Genomic DNA, 20,471 nt, shown 5'->3' on the forward strand with positions numbered 1-20,471 from the left:
TGGACCTTAAAACTCTCTAATAAACAAGCTAGCAAGATTCAACCTGTTCATCTTCAATCGAAAAAAAAAATTCAATCAAAAAAAAAAAGATTCAAGCCGTTCGTCCACTACTCACATCTACCAAAAACTCCTAACCTCTATCCACAAAGCTACTTCACTAACCTGTTGTTACGGGCCAGGGCATTCCTACAACTGGTACTCTCCCTTCTTCCTTCCTCCATCAGCTACTTTGTTTTTATCTAGTTGGTGTTCTTTTATGAGGACTGGTTCAAGTATGCGCTTAGCCGCATAGTAATTGCATGATGGAAAAAAGTTGGATGCCTATACAAAGTTAAAAATCAAAATAATATCTTGCAACTAGTTTTTTTTTTTTTTTTGGATAAGATGTTCGGTCGTTATAAATAGCATTAGATCTGGCCCAATCATGACAAGGGCCGGCTATTTGGGATTGAGTATAGGTCAACCATGATGAGTGGTGATTAGATTTACAATTGAATTTGATTTTTCCTTGCATAGATTATCCGGCAGGCAGGAGGGCGATTCTTCTATGTTAACGTGCCGTCTTACTACTGCTTTTTCAGGTCCAGTGCAAAACTCACCTGGCCCCTGGTAAGAGGAACATAGCTGTCTGACGTGTGATTGAACCCAAGATCCCATCATCCATTTTTTAAGTGTAATTTTCCAGCAACCACCAGCAACTACTGATAGCATCAATAAACCAATCAAACCCAGTTACAGGTTGGCGTCTTCCTTCATTGCTTGAAATGAGAGAATGGTCAAAGAGAAGGATGAACAAATAAATGAATGGAGATGAAAAAGAAAGAGTGGCATGCAATTCCCTTCTCTTCCGGACAACCTGCAATAGTACGTACATAATATCTATGCGTTTTAAAATCAAATGTCTATCTTTTCCTCGTTGTCTGAAAAAGAGCATATACAACAGTAATAAGAAGGCTAATCTGCTACATCTTTTTCTTCTATTTGCTTTTCTGACAACCCTCCTTCTGAAACTCTCTTAACCATAAAACCAGTTCCTTTCAGGAAGGTTCCCGGCATGCCGTAAGCCGAGAGTGAGCGACACATCTCCGGTTGCACCAAGACGCATGCCGGACCCCAACGCGGCGTTTGCAGCAGCCCCGCACAAATCATCCATGGGTTCCATGTCAGTCCCACACACATCCATGGCCGAGGTGGGTGCGTCGATACCCATGAGGATGGTGTCGTCATTAGATTGGTGGACTCCGGCGCCCGCCCCTGGGCCTTCAGTTGCATTGGCTTCTGGTCCCTGGCCTTGCGGTGAGTTGTTGTGGGATGGTGAAAGGGGCCTTCGGTGGTTTGCTTCCTCTCTCTCATTGACATCTTCCTCATCTTCTTTTACCTCTTGTTGATACATCTCTTCCACCATGGGCTTCCACAGCCGGACCCTCGCATTTATGAACCAGTTGGAGACCTGCCAAGATTGTCTGTTTTGTTTAGAAGCACGGAAATGGGAGTATATCTGTGAGGTTCTATGTGGTAAGCCACCTAATGCTCCAAAAAAGAAGTGTATAAAATCTATGAGAAAACTCACAACCTATGTCCATTTAACTCAGACTAATTAAAATAAGAGCATAATCCAAAATTAAGAAGAAATTATAACTGATGCAGTACAATGGGCACGATCAGGGATTCTAATTACAGTCATGGCTGGTGCATCTCAAAGTACTTCAATTTAGATAAATATAATACCTTGTACTTGGTCTCCTTTTTTTTATTCAAAAGAAAGAAAGCACTCGTATTGTAACTGTAGCAAATGCTTAATACGGTGTTGCATCAGCCATGCAACATTTTTGCTTTTTTGCAAGAAGGCAGCAAATACTTTATCTCCATTTGCATTATCTTACCCCCTATTGGACACTGCTAATTATTAACATGCCCATTAAGAAGTATCCAAGAAAAATAAACGAATGTAAAATTGTCATTGAACTGTTGCAACTACTAGAAGCATTCCTTATGATCGGCAGGAAATGCTAAACAGTCATATATGTGATACAGATGTACAAAAATTTATTAAAAAGGGAAAAAAAAATTCAAATCCTCCTGAAATACCAGGAAGTTCATTATTCAACTAACAAGTATGTCCCTTTCTTTCCGGAAATGGTAGGCCTTCTGTCCATTTCTCTATGAACGGGTAGTCTTCTCTTGCTATGGTTTAATTTCAAACGAGATGAAACAAAGGAGTTCTAAAGAACAAAGAATACCAAGAAAATTAAAACTAATATAAACCACAAGCACATACCCAGGAAGTATACAACAAGACCAAAGGATTATTCAAGTCATGTACTTCAACTAAAATGCAAATTTTACAACCAAGTAGCAATGTTATGGTGTTACCATTGGCTCGAAAATTGAGATTTTCTCAACTAAAACTCTCCATGAGACAATGGCACTGCTTCGTTTGTCGAGCAAGAAAACTAACCTGATTTCTGGATAAACCTGCCTGTCTTGCCAATTGTTGTTTATCTACATCACTTGGATACCTGAAAAGAAAGACAAAACAATGACATCAGGGTGCCCAAAATTCAATACACACAGTGACCCTGCCACTCGTGGGCCCCGTACATATCAACTGTCTCATGAAAAGAAATAACATAAGCCCTTAAATGCTGCCCTAACAGTTTTAGTTGTTATCATCAATAAATGAAACGAAGCAGCAAGCGTTTGGTCAGCTTTTTATCGTAAAGCTATTACCTGAGGACAGTTCTCAGCCGGTCTTTTTTCAGCTTCTTATCAGAGAGAGGGAGAGGGAGAGAGTACTATCACTACATTGCTAATGAAAACTAAAGTTACTGCAAGAAATCTATATAAATTTAAAAGAGGAATGAGAGAGTACCAATGCTCCTCAAGCGTCAACATGGATATTAGCAATAATATGCTATGAAGAAGATGAACTTTTACAGTGCAAGCAGTTTTTGATGATTGCGTTATTAATTCATGTCCCAAATCGAGGAAAATAAATGCACAGTGCGATTAAAACATGCAAGAATTAATTTTCTCTCGAAAAAAAAGATAACATGCAAGGGGATGGGTGTTGTGGAGAGATGGAAGACTACACATACGGGTGAAGGAAGTGCTCAAAAAGCCATGCTCTCAAAATATTAACCGAACGTTCGGGTAAGCCTCGCTGAGGCCTCCAAGCTTCAGAATCCATGATTCCAATCTGTTGAAACGGTCGCCGCTGCCTTAGGTTTTGTTCAAGCAACCTAAGCCTTGGGGTCTCCCCTTTGGAGATCCCTGAAGTGGCACCCACTTCCTTCTCTCCAAGGAGTTCACACACCTGCTTCAGTTGCTTATTGATCGCATCCTTGAGGCACCGGAAGTGCCGCGACATGGCCCTGTGAGCAAGGACTGTGTATGGTGCTGCAGCTCCAAAGCCCATCACCGAATCAAAGGAGTTTGCTACCATCTGCATCTGGTTACAGTAGTGATTGTATCTCTTATCCACCTGTGAGAAAGGAAAGAAAAAAGAGGACACCAGCTCATCTATCTCGCTAACTATTTCATTGAAGCAAATGGAAGAAAGGAGAGTAGATCAGAGCAACCACAGAACCAAACGAAGTAACTTGTACTAATCCAATTCATCAATCGTTTTGGTTTCAGTTGTATTGTGAGATTGCTTCATTTGTGGAAATTTAAAAGAGAGAACAAGAGAAGAAGAACCCACAAATTAATCAAGGCAACTCTTCACTTTAAGTATTGAGTTCATGAGATCCAAATAAACTGAACGAAATAATAATTGTGCTGTCGAGTGACTATGTAATAGTTGCATAGAGTGTCATCGTATCTCTATATTTTTATCATACTTGGCTATTCTCTTCTCTTTGGGTCTCCATTAACAAAGGAAAAGGCAACAACCACAGATAAGTTAACTTGACAAAATCTAATTAATTGTCTACTCTTCAGATTTATTATGCAATGGGCAATGATATCTCTCAGCAGGAGCTAGCAGAACATGCAACAAAACCTTTCTCTTGTTCAGGAAAAACTGTAACATACCTTTCCATCTCGTGCTATGGTAAAGTTAGAAAAGGAAAGGCTATTACCCAAATCCAGAGGCTGTCTTTTTTCATTGCACATTCTTTTAATAGTAACTTAACTACCACATGGAAGATGAAAAGTACAACAAACCTACATATAGACAAAAGAAAACATGATATCAAATAAACCATCATGAATGCATCACAAGAATCAAAAGCCTATTAGATTTGGAGAGATAAAAATAGGAATAGCTGCAAGTGTACGGGAAAAGGAGTCTAGATGCATGGAGGGAGAAAAGAGGGAGAGGAGGGTTTTTAATATGCATGCCTCATCAAGCATGGACAAGAGCTTGGCCTTCTTCCTTTGGTGTTCAAACTTATCAGCAGGAGACAAGGATGGCAGATTCCTGGGAGAGGAAGAAGAACCACCAACTCTACTAGAAGAGGCACCATTAGCACCTGAAAAGCTAGGGTTAGGATTAGGGTTTGAAGAGCTAAGTTGCCTTCTTGACCTTCTCTCCTTCAATTGCTCCCTCCACACACCGCAGACCTCCTCTAAAAGCTCCGTAGCAGCCCTCGCAAACCTTGTATTCCTCATCAAGCTCGTTCCACCCATCTCTAGTTGGTGAAGAGATGAGGAGAGTGATAGAGATAGCCCTTGGTTCTCCACCACTCCCCCACTAAATGAACCATTTCCGAAGCTGGTGGACCTCGGGTGTGGCTCCTGAGATGGCATGTTCATTAATAAAAGCTGCATGGTCGCAGAATCAGCCACAGTGTCACCCCAAGAACTAAAATTACCACCCATCACCACCCCTTTGTCCCCGTACCACTCGCTGGAGAATTCAGCTGCCGGCTTCGGCGGTAGGCGGTCGATGCCCGAGATCTGGTTGGCTAGTCCGGCTGCCGGAAAATTGAACATGTCGGATAATATGTTACCAGTCCTCGCATGCTCAAAGGTGCCAAGATCCAATCTTTTGTCCTCAATCTGGTCTAGTGGGTGCAGAGTGGTGGCTTCAAATCCCTGCACCCTTAGTTTGTCCCTCCGGCTCTGTTGAGCGATGTGGTGCTGCATCTGATGTTCTTGGCGCGTCGTTATGCCTTGGTGGAGACCATGGGACATAGATGCGCTAGAGGTTGGGGACATCGATCAGAGTCTCCCAGTGGGAGTACTGAAAGCTTCTTCTCTTCCTCTCCCTCCTCTCGTGTCTCTTTTCTTCTGTATCTCTTTCTTGTGCACTCGCTTTTGCAGTCACCTTCTGATAGAGATGAAGATTAAAAAAGAAAAGGAAAAGAAACAAAAAAAAAGGAAAAAGAATGGAAGCTGACACCACCGAAGTAAAAGAATTGGTAACTTGAGCAATATCTGTTACTGTAGTGAGAGGAGAAGATCTGGTGAAGAACTGGAGAAGAAATAAAAGGAGGAGACCTCTTTCCTGTTCACCAATTTGACTTCCAGTAGCAAGTGGCTTTGATACCCAAAGAAGTGGGCCATCTCTCTCCTTTTAATCTTTACTAAAACTCAGGTGGGTGGCCTCTTACTTTTCTTCTAAAGACCAACTACTGATTCTAATGAAACTACTTTAGCAAGCAAGAATGCTTTGATCATTCTGACAGCAGATCTCTTTCCCGGCCCCATCTTTTTCAATTAATTGCTTGACATGCTAAGGAGATCCATACACCAGTAGATGCCCAAACTACTGTTAGCCGGTGGGGTCTTGATGCCTCCATGGGCAGAAGGGCAGGCCTTTAGGTTTAGTACTTGGGTTGAATTATAACCAGGGGTTTGCAGAGTAGAACCACTCAACTTAATCGGAGAATTATTATAGGTTTGGAACCTAAAACGGAACCATATGGGCCCACATTTCAGGTCTAGTATCTAGTTCATGAACTTGGCTTCTTTTTTTTTTTTTGTTGGTGTTTTCAACATGAAAGAGGTGCAACTTAAATAAGAAGAAAAATGATTACTTGATGGTGTCAAACCCAAACAACCGCCCATAAAAAAGGCCTTTGGTTTTGGTGTGGTGATGACTTGAAACAAGATTTTTTTTTTTTTTTCCTCAATTGTATCAGACGGCTAGCAGCAGTCATCTATCATAGTGACGTTGCGGAGATCGTGAGATTTTGTCGGTAACAATCAAGTAGGGCCCATTCTTAATTGCGTCCTAATCAATCGTTGAACCGCTGTGATTTGGACTTCATACCCAACTGCAGACTATTAGGGCTACTTTAATGATTTCATTATCCGGTCCCACACCGGATTTCAGATGAATTTAATTCCATCAAAGCTAGAAGATGGAGAAGGGCCAATCTGGTTTGCTTGGGTAGAGCCGGGTTGGATTTGTTCTGATGTAGGTTGAGTCAAAAATATGTTATTTCGAGTCCAACCTATTTATTAAATAGATCAAATCCAGGCTGAATTGTCTTTTTTTTATTAGATATAATCCGATCTTACCCATATAATTTGTTCCATAAAATGGATCCAACCAGGTTAAACAATCTCATATGGTTGAAGGAATTTTAAACAAGTTAAGCAGATTTTAAATAGATTAAATACGTCGTATCATTCATTTAATAAACAAATAAAGATGGTTAACCATTTATGCCAAACTTAAGTTTGATTAAAATGGATCGATTGTGAGTTGGTTTGACAGGCCGGATCATAAATTTTGTGAACCATAACACAAGCTAGAGGGTAATTTTGTTAGTTCTAATATGCAAAAACCAATGGTGATATTAAGCTAATATTTTGAAATATATTGGTTTAATAATTTATTATTTTTTTTTTTGCTTTAGCGGGTTCCTCATACAATACGTATATGCATACACCAAATAAAATTAGAAAACAAAAAATCACGGAGTGTCCGAAACAACTCTCCCTCTTCAGCCCATAAGGTGCTCCCAAAATAGTTAGCCACATAAGTGGCCACTCAATCTGCAGCCCCGTTGGCCTCTCTAAAACCATACTTGGCCTGAAAAGCCCCACTATCCTTCGTCATCATCCCGATGTCCCGAAGCAAAAGATGGTCCGAGCTCACATCCCTTGGATCCCTTGGATCTAACTGATCACCGTGGCTGAATTACCTTCCAGGATAACCGAGCTAGCCTGTAGCACTCGCTGCGCATGTCGAAGACCCGCCCAAGCAGCCCTCAACTTTGCCCCGGGGATCGAAATGTCGAATAACTGGCAGCCATCTGCTGCCACCGCCCTAGAGTTCGGGTCTCGTATGACAAAACTCGCACCTCCCCTCGTGCCTCCGTCCCAAACATATCCGTTAAAGTTGATCTTGAGAAAGCTCGGGGGTGGAGGCTCCCAGGTGAAGAACATCATATAAGAGGCTGCTTGTGTTGAATTAAATTAAATATTTTAAAATTTTGAAAACTAAATTAGTCAACGGCCAAGTAGCTAGCATCCAGCGCAAGAGCAAATATGGAAAAATTCCTAAAGAAAGCAAATCATGACAAGTGTCATGCATCCAGCGCAAGAGCAAGCATGGAAAGCCCCCTCGAAGAAGGAAGGAAACGTGGACGGCCAAGATGCAATAAGCCGAAGGATCAAAGGAGCACAAAAAGACACGTCATCAATCCGCGGGAGAGGAATCTTCTTTTTTTGACGCACCTGAGCCTATATAAAGGGCTCTAGGGATCATTTCAAAGATTAATCAAAATTTTCTCTTCTCCCTATTCCAAGAGTCTAGATAAAAAGGGCTCTAGGGATCATTGGGAAGAAAAGAAATAAAGAAAATTTTTCTTCTCCTCCTAATTTTTCTAAGTTTCTTTTAAGGTATCTGCAAGCGTGAACGTGCTCTTCTTTCTTCCCTGGAGGCGCACTGACGGGGAAGACGTAGTTCTGTATTGGGTCGTCGTATCTCTAGGAGATTTGTGCCAGCAGACCCGTGCGTGGGGGGCAAAAATTTTCTGGGACAACGCATCAGCGTGCTTCGATCCACAGGCCATCTTCTCTCTCTTTCTTCATTTTATTATTATATTGTCAAACTAATTATTTACTAGTTTATTCTTCTTAATTATTGTTTTCGAATATTAAAAATATTTAATTTATCAATTATATTTATGCATCTAGGCTAACAGCTTGAGCAAAGTGGAAACTCAGATATCCCGAGCTATTAAAGGTCCATCAGAAGAGGAAGTGTGACTAACCTCCACCATCTGCGCTCGAGCGTGCTCCACCACAAATCTCGATGACATTTTACGCTTATCGAAAGTACGAGCATTTCTTGCCGGCTAAATCTGACATGTAATTTTGCTTTAACAAAATAAGTCTTGATGTTTTTGCTATATATTGTCTAAAGAAAAATAGGTTTGCTAATTGGCATCTCCTCGAGCCCATTCCTGCTCATAAGTTAGGAAGCCATTCAAGGTCAAACTCAAAAGGTGGGATTTCACTTTATTTCTTCCAAAAAATAATATATATATTATGTCAAGGAGTGTGCTAAATACCAATACACTGATATCCTGGCCAAAATTCTGATTTCCGTTGATGATGAGTTCTTCCTCATTGATACCAATGCATATCAAGCTTGGTCTGATCTTCGACCTACACTTTTATCGGCAACTATGTTATAAATAATTTAGAACTGCAAGAAGACTATAAATAGATTCTACAGTTGGTTATTGATAATATAATGACTGTTTGAATGAATTAATGTGGAGACAACCGAACATTGGACTTTGGTCTATCACGCCCTTAGGGACTTATTTGGTTCCGAAAAAAAAATCTCACTAGCATATTTTTTTTTTGAAAGTTGATATTTAAATATATGATATTTTGAAAAAATGATTTTTGCATTTTAGTTAACTATAGAAAAATGATATATATAAAATACCTATTATATCCTTAATTAAGAAAAAAAAATTTCTCATTTTATCTAAAAGCTCAAGGCACTTTTGTAAAAACAAAAATACCCTAATCTTCAGAGTTGGTAGGAATTGGACTTTTTTCTATCCCATATAAGTTTTTCTTTCTCATGAAATGTAGCAATCTTATTCCTATAGAAAAGCTACTTTTCCATTTTTCTTTTTTAAAATTTTTAACCAAATGTGAGATATTTTTTTTCTTGACCATACTTTCTATCTTTCTCTCTCTGCAAACCAAATAGCTTCCAAAAAAAAAAAAAATTATGGTGGTACGATCACTCTTATTTGAACCCACAACCTATTCCATACAGACAGGATGCCAATTGGTTGAGCCAAGTCCTGTAAGCCCCACCGGCCTAGTGTGAAATGACTCCCCTCTTAATTTCAATACTACACCCAAGACCATATCGGATGACGTCTCAATCCGTGCAAGTTGTGCCACGCGTCCTGACGGTTGTAGGGGCCACATGAGACTATGAGAGAGAGAGAGTATAAATGCCAATGCAATACTAACCACTCTTGTGATACCCTTTCTCACAATAGAGGAGGTAACAAAAAAGGAATCTAAATATGGGTGATGTGGAATTAATTAGCTTATCCATTTCAAGGTGATGAAAATATGCAAGTTAGGGTTTTGGCTCAATCAAGCACGTCCTATGGCATAGTTAATTTAGCAAGCAAATAGGTTACTTTGCTGCAAACAAAATTTGACACATTTTGACACCATCTGTTATGGTTTAAATATGGTTTGAGTACAATCTAGCTCGAGTTTGGAGCAAAACAAGTGCGACTAGTATGTACTATTGCAGTTCACCGTGTGCATGTTTTTGATGAAAATTATTGCGATATTCATCACGATAAAAAAAACAATAAATTAAGGTGATTTATAAGTTCGAATTTTCTATGGTACAACTTTTACATCGCAGAATTTTATACTATCATATGTTGGGGATGGGCGGCTCTCATGCATTTCTGAAATATGACAAAGCACCATCAGTAGAATTTATGATGCGTCAAAGGAATACCACAAAGAATCTCTCGATCACAAATCTTAACCTAAAAAAAGATGTGCTACAAATCTTTCATTATCTTAATATTTTTATAAAATTAGTGATCGAGTTCTAGATATGAAAAAATAAGCTAAGTCACACTTGGACGCGCTTGTCGGTCTAGGATTGCATCCTAATTTCAACATTAACAGCTAGCTTAGATGTGTTAATATTTTTTTATATACAACTAATGTTGCATCATGCATACAACAGTGAGCTCGATGGCTGTAAATAATATTGGATACAACTAAATATAGAGATAAAATCAAATAAGGATACCTTTAACCTTCTAATTTTTTTTCTTTTTTTTGAGTAAATTACAAATTTTTTTCGAAGATTAGGGGTAAATTATATTTACACCCACTTGTTTGAAAAACCTACGCTTACCCCTCTAAGATTTATTTTTATTCAATATTTTAACCCATATTTTAATAGAACGTTAGTCAAACTGTTAACTTTTAATAAGACTCAAATCTCACATTAAAAAAAGAAAAAATTAAAAATGGCAAAAATAACCCTATGTGACATTACAACCACTTAAGGATATATAAGTAAATTACAAAAATTCTCCTAAGATTTATATTTATTACACTTATACCTAATATTTTGTAAAATCTACACTAACACTCAGTTAAATTGACAACATTAGTAAAATTATTATTCGTTATAAAAAGTTAAAATTTTGTCTATAAGAAAATAAGGCTCCTCTTTCACTTTTTTGACTTCCAGATTTCTTCTAAGTCGAGTTTTCTTCTCTCCAAGATTGAGCGACTAGAATTTCTTTCTTGCTTTGCCACCCCACCATGAGCATCGCTTCCTGCCAAGCAATTGACAACAAGCTTCCTTCCCAGTTGGCATCCGGTGACGAGCAACCTTTCCGACCAACATCTGGCAACGAGTATTCCTTCTGATCAAATTTTGTTCTCGTTTTCCTACCCACCACGTCACAAAGATCGAAGATGTTGGTATATTATTTGCTGATTCTGAGTTCTACTTATCCAATATTGTCGATATAATTTTTCAATATTATCGCTGTGGATGAAACTTTTTATGTCTACATATAGAATTATAATAGCTCTAGCAGTCTGTCATAAAAATGATCCAAATCAGTACGTGCGTAAGAATTCTTCTTTTTGGAGGGTGCAGCAGTTGCAGTTCAATGGCTTGGTTTGGATCATGGACATGCTGGCTGAAGCGACAAAACTTTTGATGCTAGTTCCCTATAGTAGAAAATTTTAGAGGTATCAACTTGCCTAAGAGATCTAGATTGCTTTTCCATTGGCACATAAATCTTTTCTAATGATTCATCAAATTCAAACTCCAGACTCATGGCATCTCACGGTTGTTCTCTTCCTTGAGTGGATGTTATATCACTTAAGGCTAGTATGATCATTTTTAAATTTTTTTTGATGTGGCATTTAAGTCCATGTAAGTTAACGATTTGGCTAATATATTGTTAAGTTCTGAATTAAAGTGTTGCATAAAAATAAATTTCAGAAGGATAAGTATAGATTTTTCAAATTATTAGATGTAAGTATAATAAACATAAATCTGAAAAAAAAAAATTGTATCTTCAACGAGGTTTAATTGATACCATGCAAGACTAGCCTCAATCTTTTGCAGTTATATATTATAAAAATAAATATAGAACTTTAAAATCGTTCCGATCTATACTTGGTCAAGCTAAATTTATTCAGCATTCCAAGCAGAAATCAAAGAGCAGACTGAGTCACCACAAAAAAAAAAAAAAAAAAGAAGAACTCTATGTTTTCCATCCAAGTGTTGAACTCAGATCCAACCGTCCAAGTAAGTTTTTCTAAAGTGGGTCCCGATAAGATCTAGTTAGATTGCCATTTGGCAGCCAAGCTCGCCACTCATTCCCACGTGCCACATTCGATGCTGATCTCAGGCGAACGTCACCCTTCCTCTCACCTAAATGACCATGGGAGAAGGACCACCACACCAGTATCCCACTCCCGCACCGACAGTATTATTCGCATCAACATCACCTTTATCAAAACTAAGGTACGGTTGGGTGTATGAGAAGCTTCTTTTGTTTCTAGGCAAAATGTCAAGAACTCCTTCAAAGAAACATAGAGGCCAGAGAAATTTCACCTCATGGTGCACCACCAGTTGTAGGTGTGTTAAAGTCTGAATCCTTAAATGCATCCATCTACTAATAAAGCGTTTGGACATTGTTTACTTCCTCTCAACGTGAAGAGGAATGAGTGATATTCTGTGAAAAGCTCCCATTTAGTGGTCCATAGCTGAATCCATAGCAACAAAGTCGAAACTTAAAGGCAAGGCACATTCCCTTTGCTTTTGTTAGTGGGAGAGTGGGAACTTGGTAGGAGAAAGGGTGGACCTAGTTTTATTTTATGGCACTATAAGATTTTTTGGCCTTCATTCGGCCCAATCTACCATTAGGCTTGACATTATTTAGCCCAAGCTGGAGGAGGGGACATGTCATGAGGAATAGCCAAGGGTCTGATTTGGATAAAGATGTTGAGAGTTGCTACCAGTGATTTGAGTTTGAGTCCCACCTGTATTTATTTAAAAATTATTATCTTAGTAAATTGGTTGGGGAACAGAAACCCATCCCATAGTCTGTAAGAAACATTCAATTGAGTATTTTAGACCAAATTCAATGTAAGGGAGTGTGAAATCAATATGATTATTAAGTAATCTTTTCTTGATTCAATCTATGTATGCTGGCCTCTGCAATGTTTACTTATTGGAAAGTGCAATATTCTGCTGCTTGTCCTTCGCATTCGAGCCATCAAGTTTGAATTCGAGGTTCGCTAATTATAGCCCAGTGTGCAACCATACTAAATATAATATGATTTGACAGATATTTGAGATTATATATATATATATATATATATATATATATATATATATATATATATATATATATATATATATATATATAATGTAATATAATATCAGTTCGGTATCAAGTTATATTTGGTATAATTTTTATGGATTTATATCTTTTTCAAATTAGATAATAGAGACCCCGCATCGATGATCTAATCCATAGAATGTTATTTACTATTTCTAAATTACTTATACACTAAAAAAATCATTGGATTTGAGGACTCCTAGCCTAGGTATCAACTAGCCAAAAAAATGTATTTCTTCATGCTATTTGAACTCTTCAAATTTTAACAACTTGATATATAGATGTAACTTTTATAAGAGATAAACTAGGTATACCTCTGTAAAAGTTTCACTTGATGTAATATACATACATATATACATATATGTGTGTGTGTGTGTCTATATATATATACATATATATATATATATGTCAGACCGTACATTTTATTTTGAGCCATTGTCTTAATTGAGTACATTGGGTCAACTGTATGATCTCTAAAAAAACATAGATTCTAATATTATTAGGCACTGAGAATATTAATAATTCTAAATTAAATATTTTATTAACAAGTTTAGAATATGATGAAAGAAGGAATTCTGACACTTCTTGATTTTGATAACAAGAAGTAAGCAAAGTGTAGAGACAATATGTAAGGCATGGCCCATCTTATTAACTTACAAATTAATAGGCAGGATAATATGTAAGACATGCACAGACTCTTGAGAGAGTGTGACTCGTCGTGGAACAGCATCATTCCATCAGTGCCTGCCCGAATTTATTCAATTATCGTAGCTGAGTCTTTAAAAAAAAATACAGTCTGACCATAACAAGCCTGAGTTGCCCTTTCATCTCAACGAGTGATTTCTCTGCCCTCCTGGCACCCAGCGTAAAAAGGGAAGGAAAAATCGCTTGCCTTCCCTTCATGGGTTTATTCCCCCACAACACCTGCTGCTTCTATTCAAGAATAACCAGTAAGTAAGAATAACACCAAAACGCGATTCTTTTCTCCTTTCCACGCCTTCTAAAAGGCTTTCCAAGGGCCTGCGGTCGGAAAGTGCGGAGGACCGGCCCACTCGCCGCACCACTCCAAACTTCGCGACAGACGCCATACCCCACGAGCGTGATTCCAGTGTCAGCCAAATCTTTTTGTTAGTTTTCGCTGACGTTGGTGATGAAAGCCCGGAAGAAGAATAATTGGTGCAAGCCATTCCTCCATTTGACCTTGGTACCACCTTGAGAACATATCCGGGATTTCTTTTTTACAACGTTTTGTCTTCATATTCAGGATTGCCGTCCCATATGCCAAGAATAAATAATTCCAAGCTCATGTCGGCTTGATTTTTAAGCTTCCAGAGAGCCCAGCCTGAATAAAAAAGAGAGGAAAGAGAGTAGAACTGAGCTCTCTGAGTCTCTGGTCTGGGATTGCCTTTGGCGACCGCCATGTGATTTATCTGAATGGGGCCTTGATTTTATGACAAAATTTCACCCTGTTTGAGGTAAGAGACAAACTTAGTACTGGATAATCAAAATCTTTTAAGGATTGTCTTAAAGTTGCTACTTTGCTTATGGTAATTGACACTGGGATAGAGCCTATTACTTGGTTTTGTTGAGTTTGTTACATGAATGATTGAAGGGGCATGGTAAACATTTTGAAGCATGTAGTCTTGCTGATGTTTGGGTTCATCTTGACCATTAGATGGTATGTCTTTACCCCCCGTCCACTGCTTGGGAGGGAACCAATTGGATGGTTCATCCAGTTCAGACTTGCAGAGTGCAAACCATATTTACTCCGTATTCTTATATGGTTCAAATCCGTGTACTGTTGCCTATGTTTTTTTCTCCTGTTTATGCTCTCCTAATCTAGGATTGAGTTCTTCTCGTTCTGAAGTTTGTTAAGTGAAAATAAAAATCCAGTGTACTTTGGCACTTCAGTAGGATGTCAGAGTGCATTATCTTGGACACGTAAGATCTTTAGCAGGCTTCCTCTTTCTATTATCAGTGGCTGTAGATGGTGTTGATACTTCTTTCTGTTATCAAGTTCTTTTGATGCAATATAATCATCAACTACCATTGGTAGCGCTGTATTTTCATTGTTAAGTTGATCACAAAGAGCTGGCTAGTGGAATGGATTTGGAATCTTTGGTAACACTCAATTTTGTTTTTCTTTTTTCTATGGATAGAGCTCTTAGACTCTACTAATCCAAGGAATTGTGTTTACTTCTATTCCTCATGACATTCTGCTCTCATGTCGATCTTGCTCTCATGTCGATCTTAAGCAAAACCCATGTGTAAGGAAATCCCAGTCTGTTTGTTTATTGTTCATCCATACTGTAGATGAGTTTCCTTTGTCTTGAACTATTTCAGTATTCAAAGCTTTTTTTTTATTTTGGGTACTTAGCTTCTCTTAAGATGTGCCTTTAGATAGTTGTACGATCGTCACATGTATGCGATAGTTGGTTTAATGAGTGTTCCAAGGCTATCATTAAATTAGTTATGGTATAGTAATCATTATACATGGTCTTTGGAGAATGAATGCAGCAATCCGATGGGCTTTGAAATTTTGAGAGGGCAGATGGGAACTTGACATGAAAAATAGTCAAAGTTAAGGTAACCTTTGGAATTGAAGAAGTTGTAAATAAAGTGATGAAGAAGAATTCTAAGGATGATTTCAGAATTCACTTTTAGAGCCAAAAGCAACTTTTTTAAAAAGAGGGGCTTAGGCATGGATCAGATGGTCTGATGTGAGATGGGGCTACTAGGAGCTTGAGTGGGGATTTGTGCTTACAGTGCCTCCAGTATGGGATGAATCATATATCTGATTCTAGTATATAAGACAGTGGCTTATTTGATGATGTAAATCTTTTTTTTTTTATTATTTATCTTCTAACTTCCTGCATCATACTGGTGCCATGCTTTATTTGATGTTTTCTCAGTTTCTATAAGCAGTTTTAGCTTTGTCTAAAGAAATGTAAAGCGGAATATGGTGAGATTCCCAATGCAGATGTTGTAGCAAAGCACATGTAGCTTTCTGAAGTTATGATCTCCTTTTCTTTTCTTTCAATGTTCAGGCTTTTATCACAAGTTTCTCAAGTTGTTCCTGTTGCTGGTTTGAAGAGCATCATAAATGCTTTCTGCCTTTAAGCATTTAGACCTTATTTTATCGAGATGTTTCTTTGCTGCCTGAACATCCAATTCTTATAACATTGCTTTTACTAGGCTGATGATAGTCATTTGCATCTTTTGGTTTTTCTTGTGTGTGCATATGAGTTTCCCCTGAGTGCAAGAATATTTAGTATCAGAAAAAAAGCTGTTAGCATCCATATTTTGTCTTTTGTATTGCTAATATTTTAATGCCAGATAATCTGAATATTTTTGATTTAACGTCAATCTTTTAAATCTATTTTCTTTATTTTGACATTTTATTTATTACTATTTATGATTTATCACCAAAGTCTCCTCATCTTTGTCCTCCTCTTCTATGATTAAGAAACTGCAAGTCTTCAAATTGATGTATTATTTCTTCTATTTCAACCTTATTACTGTCAAGTTCAGTGGCCAACTTTGCTGAAATGTGAAGCTTTCAATACCACAAACTAATCACTTTGTGTAGTGATCTTTAATTTCCTTTGCTGATGCAGTTTCAGATGAAATCTGACTGATCTCATGGAATACACATTTTTTTTCAGGTGAAACCACATAACTGTATGTGACTATGTGTCATCACTTATGTGTTCCCAGATGAACATGGACCAGTTTATTTACAAGCCAATGATGAAACAAGACATATTTACCTGGTTGGTTCAATGTGTCAAAAGGCTGAAACATTTAGCTTCATACGAAGCTTTCAGCAATGCATGTCAAGCTACCAACTATTTCATATTTTAATATGTAATTTCTAACTCTTGCTTTAAGATCCTAAGTGACTGAAAATATGGTAGGATGGTTTGGCTATGTGTGGTTAGGGGCCAAGCTATCATCTAATAGACTACATATCTTTTTTGCTTAGGGTGTGATCTTCTTACCATGATATCGTAAGCAACAACTGAGGGCTATCTTGTTAATTCCGAGGCTCTGCACATGCATTCTTAAACTTTTTACTTTCCCAGGCACTAACGACTATGGGACAATAAAATGGCCCATGCTTTATCAAATGAAAATTCTATGAACTCATATCTACATGTGGCTTTATCTCACTGTGTTCTGTATGATTAATGGGATTAGCTGGTAGAACAGGTAATATTGCACCTGGGATCAAGTCAATAACATGTTGGATGTCTTTTGTAGGTGATTGTCATCTAGAATTTATTTTGACTATTCTAGTTTCTCAAGTACAAGTGAATAACTGAACTGCCAATGCCTGTTTATTTTCTTGCCATCTTTTCTCCAATAGCCAAACTTATCATTGGCTGTAGGCATAAATCTGAGAGTAGGTGGCATAGTGGCAAGGGTGTCAAAAAGAGCTCTCTGCTAACTGTAAACTGGTTCAGCTATGTCACAGTTGTCTACTTTGATGAGCGGACTGTCGAGCTAATTTTCTTAGAAAAAAGCTGGTTATCCTATTCTATTTTCTTCAAAACTATCTGATATACTACACCTAAGATTGATATTGATCATTTCCATGAATTTGAAATTCTTGATAAGCTTCTTTGCTGACCAACTACTTAGGTGAGTTTCTTCATGGTTTTCTTGCAAAAGCAGTTATCCTGGATATGCAATCTACCTTGGACACTCCACCAAATCTGTGCATGCACGTTAAATTATTATTTTGAATTTTTAGAGACCTATATTTTTTATATTATACAACTCAAAAGGATCTTATAGTGTTATTAGCCAGAAAAAAGAACATCTGCTTATCCGGCAACACACCTCTAATTTGTATTGGAGTCTAGAATTCTGATACTGGACTCATACTGGACTCTGTCATCCAAATTGCTTGCAATAAAATTGCAAGTTAATGACATGCCAAATGTGAAAAACATAGTAAAGTGAGCAAAGCTCAAACATCTAACTGCATGCAGTGGATGAAACACAAGCCTTTCCTACAACTAGACTTTGAGGTTTAGAAGAATGAAGTCTCAACAGCTATTAATAATGTCAATTGTATGTGAGATTTGCAAGCTGCCTTACACCCCACGCTCCTCTTTCTGCATGCTAAGTATGAAGTTCCTTATCATCTATAATCACTGAAAGCTTTTCAATATTTAACTCTTGAAACTAGTCAGTCAAAATTTTGCATATAGCCATGCAATCAGTTTTATATGTCTTGTATATGTTCTTGTTGTGACACCACCTCTCTTAATTGTTTATGTTTTAATTGTTGAAACATTTTTTTTTTCAGTGCAGGAAAATATTTTCTGGCCCTATTCAGCTAACAGCCCTAGCATTATGGGTTGGATGAATAAAATTTTAAAAGGACCCAGCCTTAAAATTTCAGGAGGCCAATACCATGGAAAATCTGCGGATGATAAGTTGTGGAATGAGACTTTTGGTTCCTGGGTAATCACATTTGCCTGAATTTTTTCCTTTCTTCTATACGACTTTTTAATCCCCTAAATAGTTATGTTATGCTGCAGTCAAATTATAATTCATATCCAAGACTGGGAAATATAAAGAGGCAAACTTTAAATAAAACATTAATAATTTTCATACCAAACTTCAATAATCAAGTGATCCTAGAATTGTTAAAGAAGCTATAACTTCTCTTTTATTCTCCCAATTTAAGGTGATATTCTTCATTTCATCCTTCTTATTCCTTCAATTCATCGTCATGTGTTGTTGAACTTCCACCATATTACTTTTTGTCTGAATTAATCTCTCATATTAATAGTGCAGTCTTGCTTAAATGGCATCTGAAGTAACATTATTGACAGTTTGATGTTCCTCAGACAATTTTTTATCAGTTGATAACAATGGTAATTACATTCTAATTATATCCACAAGAGCATTGGACAATTTACAACAAAGCAAGTTCTCCTTGACCATCTCTTTTCTATCATACCCTTTCAGTAATTACAATAATTACATGAAGAACAAGAATTGGTTGCTTTTTCATCTTTGGCACCAAGAAGACCTCAGATAACTATTCCAGTGTAAGATTTATCAACCTTTATAAGCTCACCGCTATATTCAATTGAAGATTTCTGAATGGAAGCTTGTCATACCATTGCTGATAAGAAGGCAATACATTATAGATGTTAGATCTTAATGAAAGTAGCTCCTTTTGTTGTTTGAATCTGGTAGTAATATGAATATATTAACTAAATTTGCTGGCAAGGCTGATTATTGCACTGCTATGATAGGCTTCCATTCAGGCCAAACACTTGCTAAGTTCCTCATATGTCACTGAATTCTGTTTTTCCCCTCATTTCCAAATGGTCATAATACATCAAAACAAGGTCCGCCGTACTGGTACCGGTCGGCGTACCGGTGGCGGCCCGGACCAGTACGTACCGGTCCCGTACCGGTCGGTACCGGTCCCGTACCGGTTCTCCAATGATAAGCTACCGGTACCGGATTCCACACTAATCCGGTACCGGTCTCAGGCCGGACCGGTACGTACGGACCAGTACGGATCGGTACTGCAGACCATGTATCAAAATATGGATCATAGAACAAGAAATAGGGTTCCATCTAAACCATCGAAATGCGCTGAATATTAGCATCAGCCAAAGGCATTAATTCTTTAGCATGTTAACAATCTCTGGTGTCAAAAATATTATCTTATGCAATTTCTATTCGATATAAAATTATACTTTTTGCATTTGACTCCTTCCTTTGAATCTCTATAATGTAGTATTTGTGGTCTATTACATGCAACACATTGTGCTGTGTCTTATTCTTGCAAATCTCATAGTATTGGGAACTATGGATGTAGGATATCCAGTCAGAGTCTGGAAATGAAGATATAGATCATGCTATTGCACTTTCTCTATCAGAAGAAGAACAGGAAAAGGGAAAGGTGATTGGTAAGAATTGTCTTTCAGCTTTTATTGTAACTTTTATTCAAAGTTCAAACTGTTTGATCTTACTTGACTGTGAAGCTATCATTCTTCTATCAATTCTTTCATTGTTTCTAGTAGTCTATGTCACGTCCCAAATCTAGAACATGAAATGGCCGTGCTTTCATGGGGTATCGCCCACAATAGCATGAAGCCCACAATAGAGGATTTGTATAAAATGCATCTTATAAAGTACATAATAAAAGTGATCCAATTTTTTTTCCCATTTATTAAGTAAAGAAAGTATTAGTACAGAGCTTCTAAATCTAAAGTTTAAATATACAAAAACTGCATAAATCCCTACTTCACCATGACCATAAACCAGATCTATTAATAACCAACCAATTAGATTCTACTATTGTGCTTCCCAGCTTATTGTCTCAACTATCAAACCTGAACTATCCCTCCCTGCTCCTAGCAATGGAAAAAGAGAACAAAGGGAAGAGTGAGCTTCATAACTCAGTAAGTAACCTTGCATTGCTTAATCGGATCAACATAAATTTTACATGATTTTAACGCACCATTTAGAGAATAACTTTCACTGCAAATTAAAGTATTTCATATACATAATAGTATAATAAACTGTGACATGAAAATCCAATCATGTATGCATAAGTCATGCAGATTCATAAATACGGTTGCAAGTGTA

General features: G+C 37.6%; 2 protein-coding genes across 19 annotated transcripts in view; one reads left to right on the forward strand and one right to left on the reverse strand.

Annotated features, from left to right (window-relative positions):
• Positions 1–811: 811 nt before the first annotated feature.
• Positions 812–5,813, reverse strand: LOC103720784 (uncharacterized). The gene is made up of 4 exons (XM_008810675.5): positions 4,345–5,813; positions 3,099–3,484; positions 2,459–2,519; positions 812–1,450 (listed from the first exon to the last, which is right to left on the reverse strand). The coding sequence occupies exons 1-4, from the start codon at positions 5,161–5,163 to the stop codon at positions 1,016–1,018; spliced, it is 1,701 nt and encodes a 566-aa protein (XP_008808897.1). The 5' UTR covers positions 5,164–5,813; the 3' UTR covers positions 812–1,015.
• An 8,127-nt stretch (positions 5,814–13,940) lies between these two features.
• LOC103720783 (protein DA1-related 1-like) overlaps positions 13,941–20,471 on the forward strand; it is a 34,263-nt gene continuing 27,732 nt past the window's right edge. For 2 of the 18 annotated variants that reach the window (XM_008810667.4, XM_088719599.1), the window contains exons 1-4: positions 14,026–14,320; positions 16,511–16,712; positions 18,163–18,320; positions 19,699–19,789. In XM_008810667.4, coding sequence (XP_008808889.2) covers positions 16,628–16,712; positions 18,163–18,320; positions 19,699–19,789 — 334 coding nt within the window. In that variant the 5' untranslated portion in view covers positions 14,026–14,320; positions 16,511–16,627. Of the gene's footprint in view, positions 14,321–14,511; positions 14,967–16,491; positions 16,713–18,162; positions 18,321–19,698; positions 19,790–20,471 lie in introns of those variants that run through there. The other 16 variants (XM_088719539.1, XM_008810672.4, XM_088719544.1 and 13 more) reach the window with 16 other exon arrangements.

This window comes from Phoenix dactylifera, chromosome 1, assembly GCF_051530095.1.
Source record: "Phoenix dactylifera cultivar Ajwa chromosome 1, Ajwa_hap1_PhDact_Kaust_v1.1, whole genome shotgun sequence".
Lineage (NCBI taxonomy): Eukaryota > Viridiplantae > Streptophyta > Magnoliopsida > Arecales > Arecaceae > Phoenix > Phoenix dactylifera.